This window comes from Lissotriton helveticus, chromosome 2_1, assembly GCF_964261635.1.
Source record: "Lissotriton helveticus chromosome 2_1, aLisHel1.1, whole genome shotgun sequence".
Lineage (NCBI taxonomy): Eukaryota > Metazoa > Chordata > Amphibia > Caudata > Salamandridae > Lissotriton > Lissotriton helveticus.
In genome coordinates, this window is record NC_136059.1 from 166,897,087 (window position 1) to 166,909,895 (window position 12,809).

The following is a 12,809-nucleotide window of genomic DNA, read 5'->3' on the forward strand; positions in this document are numbered from 1 at the left end:
TGCGCCTTGGAGCACCCTTGAATGGATGACCTGTTCCCAGGGTGGGCGCGGGCCTAGGCCTGGCATTGGCAGACCAGCTCAGGGGCGGTGGGACCGACCTTCCTCCGAAGCAAAATTAGAGATCCCCTTACAGGCAGGTGCAGTGTTTGACCCAGGACTAGGGGCTACCTGCGACCCAGAGTCCATTGCCCAAGGGGCCACCTCACCCGTGGCACACAATCAGTGCTCCGCCTGACATTTTTATTTATTTATAATTCCATGAAGAGTAAACATGACCAGTGGATATCTGAGTGTTCTACATAAACACCAACAAAATTTTCATCGCATGACGGCATTCACAGAGAATGTACGTAAGTAAATAAGCACTAAGGTAAATAACGTATATGTTCGTCAATGTTAATAGTTGGCCTGGTAGGAGCGATCGTCTATAAAAACTGGGGGCCAGATTTTTCCTCGTTTTGTGTTGCCCTTGCGTCACGCATGATACTTAGTTCAGATTTGCCAAGCAAGGAAGACCACCTTGTGTGACCCTGTCGTGCTTGGTACATCTGGAGTAACACGTCTCTCTGCCGTAGAAAGGCGTTCTATGGGTGGAGCGTGGGTGTTCCCTCGAATCCACCCAGGATTTTCGGCGCACTCACAGATTTACCATTAGTGGTAGACCTGGGAATGCAGCAAAATGCTACACCTTCCCGTGGGAGGTGCTACAAGGATGAATATCTTTATTTCTCCTTGTTTCCTTTTTGTAAGTGTGCCACATTATGTAGCACACTCAGAAAAAGGAAAAAGCCTCTAAGGATTGTTTTTGGGCAGGAAAGGGTCACTTCGTACACAAAAACAATCCTGCCTGCAATGCAAGCACCCTTGCACCATGAAGCAAGGTTGTCTGCGTTGAATCAAAGCAGCACAAAAGGAGAGGACAGGAATGCACCCTACATGGTGCATTCCTGCCCACTCTTTCACCCAGCGCAGCAAGTTGTCTTGCTGGTTTACGTTGTATGAAATATAGATATATCGGGCCCGTGGGTCTGCGAAAGAGCATCATATACTCAAGTGTCAATTTCACTCATCTATCGTTAGTGGTTTTTATTAAAAGTTTTGCAAAGATTAGACATTGTCACAGATTAAGTCATGCCAAAATGTGCCAAGAGTGGTTAAGGCAGTGGTAGGTATTTTGCAAGTAACAGCGCTTTGACTATTTTCTTGGCGTCTTTTTGTCCCTGCGGCTGTAAGATGGTGCAGGGTCAAAGGTCCACACCCCCATGGCATCAGGGCACACCCCTGCGGCGCCATGTCAGTGCTGATTTAGTGATGACGCTTCCATATTACAGAAGGGGCCGCACAAGTGTCTGCAGACCCTTCAGTAATTCCAGACTGCCCTGGGCATGCAAAAAGCAGGTGCAAACACTTGTTGCACCTCGGGGCACTTTATGTAATAAACCCCCCAGTGACATCATTAGCTACCCAAATGAGTGGTTGGAGACCAGCATTGCCAATACATACTGCATGTTATGGACAAAAATTTTAAAGTATGCACCAGAATATTAACAATAAATATCTGGGTCACATTTACTAATCTTTCACACAACACCGGGTAGCCAGCAAAATTGCTGTGCTGCATTGAGTGAAAGGGAGAGAAAAGACATGCTCAATATTTACCAAGATATGGAGCATTCCTGCTCGTTCCTTGCGCTGGCGCATTGCGTGCTGCCTGGCGCCAATGCAAGCACCCTTGTACCATGGTGTAAGGGTTGCAAGGGGCGCCTGTGTGACAGCCAGGATTGGTTTTGTGCAGGAAGGAACACCTTCCTGCACAAAAACCTTAGAGGCATTTTCCTCTTTCTACGTGTGCGCAGCCACGGGCCGTGGAGGGAGTTTCGGTGGGGCGGAGAGGTGGGGCGGGGGAGGGACAGGGTGGGGGGTGCTATAAACCGGAGTATGGATAATTGAAGGTAAGTAAACAATTTAATTAATAAAATTAGTTTCGTAGCGCGCCCTGCATCGCAAAATGTGATGCAGGGTGCGCTACGAAATTCGTTTTATTTATTACGTTGTTTACTTACCTTCAATTATCCATTCTCTGGTTTTTAGCACCCTCCACCCTGCCCCTCCCCCGCATCACCTCTCCGCACCACCGAAACTCCCTCCACGGGCCGTGGCTGTGTGTGCGGCAGAATGTAGCAGACATGGAAAGAGGGGGTAATGATGGGAAATATAGGCATTTCTCCATGTTACGCATCACTGGGGAAGGTGTACCATGTTGACTCTTTCCCAGGTTTATTAGCTTTAGTAAATCTGGAAATACACCAAAAACCATGGGTGGATGCTTTGGAACGCCCATGCTACTCCCATGGGGCGCCTCCAGGGCTCGAGTCGGGGTACCAAGCGGGTGGACAGCGTCCTCTCACTTATTTTACTGGGAGCTCGATAACTATAAACTGCAACTGAGTGCAAGCCACCTTTTGTGATGTCACTTCCTGGCATGACGTCAGCGTCCCCCCACTTCTTTTATTAGGACTTGTGCCCTTGGCGCCTCCCAAGATGAAATGTAGAGTAACGCAGCCCAAGCAGCTGCGTTACATTACATCTTATAAAGCCATGCAAACCGGACCTTGCGTGGCTTTGCAAATGCGTTGCTTTGTGTAATGCAAAGGCTTAGTAAATCTAGGGTCTGGTATTTCTATAGTATAGCACTATTTCCACATGCCTGGTTTAAGTGTTTAGTGTTTATGATTGCTGGAAATCCAAAATCAATCAGCATTGGGACCGAATCTTTCAATGGGCAAATGTCCTGAATATTCATAAAGCTCACAACGGGGCCCACTTGCTGTTTCTTAACGCTCTTACTGTTTCATAACGTGGAGAATGAGGTATGGGGATATAGTGGAATTTTCACAAGATCATACAATGCGGTGTAGTAGGACAAGTGGGATCAGTGATCAAGCCTCGTGATTACACAAGAAGACAAAATACAAACTTTGCATTTTCCTGCTGCAAGACAGCACTGACCAACAACACAAGACATACAAAATAGCGCACCACTTACAAAATATGAAATCGAATCAATGATAGTTAACACTTCTGAACAAATTACCACCATCCCAAGCAGTTCATATAATCCAGATCATAACGTTTACTCATTTTACCACATGTGTGCCTATATTATAGTCACTAAGGCTATGAGCACCAGTAGGGCTGTCCCAACATATGTATCGCATCCGTACTGAGTAGTGCAGATTGTCTCCCTCTCAGAGGAAAGAAGTGCAGGTACTCAGTGCCTGTGAGTACCGACCCATTTATAGAACAGTCTGGGAACTTCAAAGATGCTAGATTTTGGGGCTTTCGTAGATTGGGGGTGGGGGCTAAAATGCTAAATGCAGAATATAATCTCTTCCAAATTTAGAGCTTCCTCCACAAATCTAAAGCAGGCTGCTTCTGTTTGTGAAAATACCACGCGCTGAAATATTTTGCGTGGTGCTACCGTGGGCGGAGGGTATTCCCACATGGAGTATTATCACAAACCTTTACGTACGAGGATGACGTAAATGAATGCAGTAGCCAGAAGTCTGAGGAGATTCAGAATGTCCTCAGTCATGAGTGTCTTTGCAGAAATTGGACTTTTGTGAATTAAACGCAGCCCAAGCGCCAAGCGCCTGAAGGCTTCAATGTTTCAGCGCTATAGAAGACATGAGATCAGTGACCTACCTTGGACGCCGAGGGCGCAGAGCAGCGCCGCCAGGAGGGCGGCCAGGGGCACCTGCGGGGTCATTGCCGTGGGTGAACTCTCACAGCCAGCAGCGGGGGGCTCCTCGCGCGCTGCCTCCAGGACGGTCTGACGGCGCCGCCGCCTCCAGCCTCTATTTAAGACGAGCCCGCCCCTGCGTCCCCAGATCCTGGCTCCGGGCCCCGCTCCTGTCCAGGAACCGATCACTCACGCGCCGGGATTGATGCCCCGGGCTCTTGTCTTCTCTGAGGGTTCACCCTCGCGGCTCCTCAGAGCGCAAAGTTCATCCCACAAACCGGAAACGTGATTTTGTTTTCATCAGGGGCGATCATAACATGGCTCTTTCTGGGAGTCTGGGGCGCTGTGGGCCCCCACCTCAGTCTTCGAGAGGCTCCGGAAGTCTATAATGCAGCGAGGTGGGACGTATCCTTGAACAGTCTACAGGCAGAGACAGATTAGACTGCAGGAAAACGAGAAATCCAGATATTGTGGCTGCTTCAGCTATGAGGGCTGGGAGAGAGTCAGCCACATGTCAGCATCTGAATGGCTGGTAAGGTTGGATACAGGCATATAGCAGACTGCCAATAGGTCAGTGCATCTAGAAGGCGAGAAGGGGTGGAGCAAAGTAGGGTACATGACAGGCTTCCCTGTAGCTACTCTTCCATAAATTACCACCGACTAGTTAGGAAATGTAACCTCTGCCCCTGCCCCCCAGGCACCAGTGCCGGCCTGGGCATGGTAGGAATCAATCAGGAAGGAGTCAAAGGTGAAATGATATACTGCAGAAGCGAGAGGTGTCAGCTCACAGAGCTAAACGCTCGCTGCTCACGAAGGCAGTTATCTGAAGATCACAAGTTTTCAATCCTAGCAAAGTAAACTCAGTCTTCCGTCCTTCAGAGGTTTGAAATTGACTGCAATAAACTGCGTGTTGTAGTAACAGAGCTTAGAAACGGAGGGATTACTAAAATCGGCTCAGAGAAGACTGTCATTGCGAGTGACATGAATATGACAGTTGACCCAGCAGTAGACAGGAATGGCCCCATGGACAGGCACAATGCAAGAGACAGGGCTGTCCTTCGTGCCTCCATGGATGACAGTGGCCTGGTTGACCCTTGGCCTCTGACCTGCCTTCATGTCTCACGTCCATGGCAAATGATCCAGAATAGACCATTTCCGACTCAGTTCTCAGAATGCAATTGGTGGACTTGGCTCTTTCTATAGGGCCACCCTCAAACTTTTTGCCTTCACCCTCTTATTTTCTCGACCTGTTTTTGTAGACTTTAAGGACTCTCTGCACTTTACCATTGCTAACCAGTGCTGAAGTTCTCTCTCCTTTAAACATGGCAACATTGGCTTACACCCAATTGGCACATTTCATTTACTTGTAAGTCCCTAGTAATATGGCAAAACATGTGCAGGGGCTGTCAATTAAATGCTGCAGGTGGGCCTGCAGCACTAATTGCGCAACTCACTTAAGTAGCATTTTAAGCATGTTGCAGTCCATCCATTGCAGTCTGTAGCGCAGTTTTAAGCTGCCATTTGGATTCGGCAAAATAAACCTTTTGACAGTCCCAAGCCTTCCTTGTTAATACATATAAGTCACTCTTTTAAGTTAGGCAATAAGCAGCCCATAGCGAAGGGTGCACTGGATTTAAAAAGTGGGCATTACAGAAATGGGGTTACCCAATTGGGCCTGGACCTGGGTGTAGTCATCGATGCCTACGAGAAGCTGACAGTTGCAGCACAAGCCTTGATAATCTTAGCCTTGATGAGGAGAGTCCCATTAAATTGGACCTACCTCCCACTTTCAGATTCACCTTCCTGGGACGTACAGATACCATATCAGTGATCTACTACACTGGCCCTCCTAGAAATTGGATTCAACGTAGTCCGTGAATCACCGAGGGGGGTAATCTACAGCCCTACCAAGAATTCTGGGTGGCCCCATCTCTGTCCAGATGAAGACCCTCACGACCAAGGTCTAACCTACCCATATGGCCCTAAGACGGGTCAAAACGTCAACGCCCATGTAAACATACGGCCTGGACCCCCATCTTTCATACCTAATGTGCCACATGGGAATATATATCCCGATGTACCGAATTATGTGAAAATATCATTTAAAATGCAACTTGTGGCCAGGTCACCAAGGACGGTGATTGATAACCAGTCCGCATTTTAGAACTGTATTATCTTTTATGTCACTACTCTAAATACCCTCCTTCCCTCACTGCTACACAGCAGTGCACTTTTCTCTCCTTGCATGTTCCTCCTTTGGGGCACCTAATTTCATATGTAATAACCATTAGTGTTAAGTATTATTAATTATTACTCTTTCACCAATTGCAATGAAAATAAATTGCGGTTGGACTCGGAATCTGGTTGTTGCTTTTTCCCTTATATCTTGAATAATGTATTGAATACTCTGAGCTGACTTGTTTTCCCTCAGCATCCTCTTAACTTAATGTACTAAATGTACTAAGTATTCCGATTGATTTTGCAATTAAATAAGGTTTTGGACTATTGTTTATTGTACCGGATTTAAAACGTGAACATTTACTTTTAACCTTAACATGTCTGGGTAGTGAAAGGCTCTTAAATTCATTTTTCACGGCTTCAAGCATATCATTGGGTTACTTTACTACATTTAATAAGTGATAAGTTTCTATTGGGAGCAAGTAGAAATATTGAGTTTGGTGTCTAAAGAATTGGAATTTAAAACATCTTAAATATGGATTTTAATTCACAATTCTGAAAATGGAGTTGTTAGAAAGTTGGCATTTTCTTGTCCTAACCATTTCATGCCTGCAGCCTGCATCCTGGGTCACATGACTAAATGTAGCTGGCAGTTGGCCTTTGTGTATTGTTTCCAGACAGTGAGACAAAAGAGGAATAGGTGTTCGCAGGATGGGGCTACTCTGACTTGATGAGGGGTAGGAGCTGTCTCCAACCACACTTGCAAATCACAAAGGCTCTGCTTGAGTGTGAGGAAAAGTGTTCTTCTGATCGGCATTATTTGTACCGGGAGTCTATTGCTTTTTCATTGCCATCTCGTGTCAAACACTTCCACATGATCCACCTGGTCTTTTCTGCTGTTGCCTGAGGAAAAAGTAACTAACACGACAACAGTCATCTTGCAGCCTGCATTTCTGTCCAGGAACTGTCGCACACCCAACCCCCCCGTTCTTTGCAGTTCAACTGAAAGCCACAAGACGCTCACACCCTGAGTAAATGATTTGTTTTCCATCTCCTGCTCCCAGCCTGGTAAACATCCTTGACACCGTGATCAGGTTATCTAGACAATGGTCTGACTGCTGGGCCTTGATCAGGGTGATTAAACAATGACTTGAAAGACCAGGCTTTGATCACGGTGATTGAACAATGACCTGAAAGACTGAGCCTTGATCAAGCCAAGTGAACAATGATTTGTGTACCAAGCCTTGACCAGGTCACCATCTACAAACGTCGTCTGGATCTGGTTATCAACTGCAAACACTGCCCTGATTGAACAATGAACTAACAGCCAAAAGACTGGAATGAAAAAGTATGAAAGGCTTGTGAGCTGCGGAGTAAAGCAGCAGCCTCCTCTGTTTTGTTTCTGATTAGCTTGGGACTCTGTTCCATAGCCCGGGCTATTTGAATGATTCTGGGTTCCTCCTGCAGACGAAGATCCTGTGTCTCCTTTTACTACGTATGAAGGGTATGGAAGGCTAGGGTGGTTCCCCCGCCGCCGAGACCCAGTAAGTGGGTTATTCCGGTTCTTCAAGTGCACTCACAAAGGGTTTAACACTTGCCTTTTGTGACCACAGACCGTCTGGGACCATGGGCAGGGAGGCAGGGAATTCCAATCACTGGAAGCCTCGAGAAACTTCTCCAACCTCAAAGTGGGCACCAGTTATAACCAATGTACCTTTGGACTCAACTTTTCAGTACACCTCTAGACATGTGGAAGACTCAGAAAGACTTCTGGGCTGCTCCGCAAGAAGGGCTGCTATGCTGTTGCTCTGTTGTCCTGCTTCCTGAGTGAGAAGGACTGTACCTGCATCTTGAACCCAGGACCACCCAGGTGACTCCAAGGGCTAGGTGGATGGTTTCCTGCTCAGAGCCTCAGGGACAGAAAAGGCTCCAACCACCTTTAACTTAGCAGCAGCACTCTGTCAGCTGGGAGTCCTACCCCTCGAGTGGTGGCACCTGTGTCCTGGATCCTTGGGAGTGGGCCTGAAAGGTGCTCTGCCAGCCCAGCTGTGGTTCTGTGGGCAGAACCGACGCAGTGCAATGCATCTCCTCTCAGCTCCACTTTGGAGATGCTGCTGCATGACACATCATCAAGGCAGGGTGTCTCATTGCAGCCCACAGCTCTCATAACCACTGCTGTGCAACTCATCCTTGATGCAGGCCTTCGCATCGTATGCGCCTCGTTGGGGGCATTCTCAACAACAATGCAGAACTTCGCATCTCAGCCCTGCAGGTTCCTCGGAACCTCCGCAGCATGACACATCCTCGACTCAGGACGTTGCATTGCAAGCCCCTCGTCGATGACATCTTTGTCAACAATGCAGCACCGCAGCTCCCAAAGAACTGTCAATGCACAACTCTTCCTCAGCGCTGGATCTTGCAATGCTCATGAAACCAGGATTTAAGGGACTTACAGCCTGATTCATCAAGCTTAATTGCGCTCGCAAAGCAAAACGGGAGAATGATGAATCAGGCTGTAAGTTCAGCGGTTCTAACCTGGTCCCTTTACTCGGCCCGTGCTTCATCGTAGCCGGCCTGAACCTTTGACTTTGTGCCGGTCCAGCGCTTTGTTCTGCTAGGTATAATTTTTACTTAAAACTTTAACAGTGCATAAGTCCAGTTCTACTGATTGGATTTTTGACGTTCTTGTCTCAAATAGTTTTGTTTAATTTTACTCTATTTTTCTAAAATGTGTGGGATATTCCTTGTGTTGTGTTTTCACTTTATTACTGTTTGAAAAGCTGCATTGTTATGCTATGTTATGTGAATTTGCAGAGCACGGCTAATCACCGTGAGGGTATTCAGGCGTGGAGTAGGGCAGGTCTGAGGGGGGAGGAGGAGATCATGCTTGCTTCGTCTGGAAGTGCTATGTCTTGAGGTTCCTTCGGAAGTCCATGAGGGAGGAGAGGTTCAGAGGTGTTTCGGGAACTTGTTCCAGGTCTTGGCTGAAAGTTATGAGAAGGAGCGATATCCACTTCTTGTCTTCTTGATGCAAGGGAGGTGTAATCTTGCCTGGGACGCAGATCGAATGTATATAGTGGGTTGGTAGAAGTTGAAGCGGTGGTTGAGGTAAGCTGATAAACTGTCTTCAACTGTATCTGTGAGTGCTGCACTGAACCATTTCTTGTTTGATTGAAAACTATTGATTTCTTTAGTGGAGCATACAGAGTTATTTGTTGAAGTTGCTTTGGGCTTTGTTTTGCATGTTTATTCCTGGGAAAAGTGTGTTTGTGAAATTGGTAAAGGAAGCTGAACTGCTGAGAGAAGTGAGGTTGACGAGACAGGGTGCTGCGCTGGGATTAGTCGGTTGGTGTTGGGACACGGTGAGATTGGTTGTCCACATCATAGAGTGCCACACTGGTATTGCCTGTTGACGCCGAATGAGAACGGTGGGTAAAGAAATGATATTCCTAAAGGTTTTACAAGATTGAAAATACCTATTTGAAAGGGAGAAGAGGCACCACCTGAAGACACGCTTGGCGAAGAACGTGGGCCTTCACACATGTATTTCGCTTAACCATTGGCATAAGATCTCTGAGAAAGAAGGTGCATTAATGTTTCCATGATATGGCACATTTAATTTAAGAATGATTTAAAATCTGAGAAAGATACTATATGAAATGAAGCCACTTCCTAGACCCGCACAGTACGAATCACGTAATGCTTGGGAGCTAGACGATCATGATAGGCAGAAGGAGAAATATCAGGGACGAGCAAGAAAGACAGTGCATACTTGGGCCGATGCTAGGTAGCATTCAGAACAAAAGAAGTGGAGAACTGATATGATAGAGGGAGCTAAGCTGTACCCTGTATTGACAAGCAAAAAAGGAGAGAAAGGAAAGGAAGAGAAGGAGAAAAAGAAAAAGGGGGAAAGGGCAGAAAATGTAGAGAGTGAAGATGTAGCATGTAATAGCTATTTTAGTGACTATCATTTGAGTGTGCTTTTCCCAGAGAGTCCACCTCCATACAATGAGGCGCAAGTAGAGCGAGTGATTGGTGGGGGCATCAGTGTAAACCTTGGAGTAGCTACCGCACCAGTTAACACAAATCCTAATCAGATGGGAGAAAGCACAGGGATGAATACTATTTACCCTATTGTTTTGAATGTCACAGATGCATTTACGGTACCAGTTACTATTGGCCACAAAGTTCCCCTGTATAAACCTGGATCGACTGGAAACACATCACATACTTTGGATGTTCCTACTGAAATGGGTACCACAGGTAACACTCCTGTGGACCCGAGAATGGGAAGATATCCTCAATTTCCTCTAGTCCTGGCTCAAGAGAGCACGAAATTCTGACATGTCTATTTGAACTTCTTCTATGAGTGTTAGTTACTGAACTCCCAGAGAAGGGATAACGTTTAATGCCCCTGTAGCGCAGACGGGTCTTGTTGCTCAAGGATTTGAAATTTGGCTTAAGGATTTAGTATGAACCGCAAGAGAAGGTGCAAGTTCAGGACAAAGCAAAGAGCTAATTGTGTCCCCAGTGAGAGAAAATGCAGCGGATGTGGCAAATGTAAAACTAGAACTGGATGAAATGATAATTGGAAAGTTTGATTTGTCCCAATTAGATAGCTACCAAGAGAGTGAACTTGTGTACATGTGTAAAGATGTTAGTAGATGTGAAGGACAGACTCATGAAAGGTTATTAGAATTAGCTCAGAAGTATGAGGTCGATTTGAGTAGGTTTAGGAATTTGCAGAAGAGTAACTATGTATACTTTGACGTGAATAATATCACTAGTCTGAGAACACCAGGAATAAGCTTGCTGATTAAGGAGCTAATTAGTACCTTATGAAAATGTAGTGAGCTAGATAAATGGGAAGGCAGTGGGTGAAAAAGAAAGAGCAAAAGATACTTAGAGGAGAACTATCTCTCTCCACAGTGGAGGGAGAGGGCTGTACAACATATCTGTTAAGAGAAGTGCCTGGTGGAAGTTATGTCTATGTACCTTGGAGTAAAAGTGATCTTGCATTAATTCACAAAAGATTTCCCCAAATTAAGAGAGAAACCAGTGGAATGGTATATGCAGGTTGAGCGATTTATGAAGATTTTAACGGCCTATTCTTCTACTACCCTTGATCCCATAGCTGCAGTGCTGCTTGGATGCCTTAAGGCAGTGGCCACCACCAGTGTCAGTATTGAGAGGTGTGAAAGCATTATAATGGGTCATTCCTTGAATGTCTTTGTGACAAATTTGGTAGAAATATTGTTGACCCATACCCAGACAAAGGGGCATATTATCAAGGGGGTTTATCTCCGCTTTTTTGGCTTTAAAAGCCAAGAAAGCGGAGATAAAATTATCTCCCTATTACCTAGCTGTCGCTAACACCAGTTAGCGACAGCTAGTAGGAGATAGTGACCATCTTGGGCCCCACTTTGCATGTCAGTGATATTTATCACTAATGACATGCAAAGTGGGCGTGCCAAGATGTTAGCGACTGGAAACAGTCGCTAACATCGCTATCTCCTATTACCAACTTTTGGAGATATTCACGCTAAGCGCGAATATCTCCAAAAGCTAACACCTGCCCTGAGCAGTTCTTAGCCATGTTATCCAATGGGAGGTGGATAACATGGCTAAGAGCATTAGCTCGGTAATGCATGAATATCGCTGACTTTTCAGCGATATTCATGCATTGCGGCCGTTTTTTATCGCATTTGCGATAAACCTTGGTAATACCAAGGTTTATCTGCGATAAACCTTGGTAATACCAAGGTTTATCTGCGATAAAAATCGCCGCAGCTCAGCGGTAAAATTTTGTCTCTAACCAAGCAATAGCGATAATTATCGCTATTGCTTGGTAATATGCCCCAGAGTACCTTGCAAATAGCCGTTTCACCAGATATGAGCATATTATTCTGGCAGTGGATAACATGATATTAGCGCATTGTGCCACTCTAAGCATGACTGTCTCGATGTTTCTGAAGTAACCACCAAGCTGAGACCAGATATTGAAGATGAGCCACTGCCTGAGTCTGATTTGTGCTGTTTGGTGAAGGATCTTGTCTTCGAGACAATGCAGGAAATTTGAGAGCTGCATATGCAGTTTGCACAGTATCAGGTATGATTGAAGCTATCAGGCTTCAAGGAGTAACTTCAGCTCAAGTGGCTACATTTATCGCTCTTACTAGGGCGTGCTGTGTTTCTGCATAGTCGAGAGTAACAATTGTCACTGATCGTCAGTATGGCTTTGGTGTCGTTCATGATTTCAGACAGTTATAGTCACAGAAAGTTTTCATGACCTCTTCAGGTTCCCCCATAAGAAATTGAGAAGATGTAAAAAGGCTACTTGAAGCTCTACAGCTGCCTGCCTAGATTGCGGTCGTGAATTGTTCTGCACAACGTAGTTGAGATGACTATGTGACGGTCGGTAACAGTTACACTGACGAATTTGGATATTACTGTGCCCATGGTGCTTGTACATTCAATGGCGAGTACTGCAACAAATCAGCAGATGAGACCAATCACAACCTTTTGTTAACCACAGCTAATACATGGGAGGAGGTTAAGAGATTACATGGAAAAGTGACAGAGTCAGAACAGCAAAGTTGGGTCAGAGTAGGTTGTGTTCAAAGAGATGATGACATTTGGGTTTCGGCAGATGGAAGACCTGTGTTTTCAGATATGCTATTGCCCCCAATGGCTAGACATTACCATGGCCCTGCTCTCATAGGGAGGAATGCCATGATGGGCTTGTTCTGGCAGGCATGGTTTAATTCCAGGTTAAGGTTGATGGCTGAAGGTCTGTGTCACAGATGTGTTGTCTGTCAACTGATAAACGTAGGGAAGAGAACTGCAGTATCACTGAGTCACATAGGGAGATCAGAAGGTCCATTCAAAA

General features: G+C 45.9%; 1 protein-coding gene across 1 annotated transcript in view; it reads right to left on the reverse strand.

Moving 5' to 3' along the window:
• LOC144817834 (C-C motif chemokine 21-like) overlaps positions 1 to 3,896 on the reverse strand; it is a 41,060-nt gene extending 37,164 nt beyond the window's left edge. Inside the window, exon 1 of the mRNA XM_078674687.1 lies at positions 3,706 to 3,896. Coding sequence (XP_078530813.1) covers positions 3,706 to 3,769 — 64 coding nt within the window. The 5' untranslated portion in view covers positions 3,770 to 3,896. The remainder of the gene's footprint in view (positions 1 to 3,705) is intronic.
• Between the last annotated feature and the right edge of the window lie 8,913 nt (positions 3,897 to 12,809).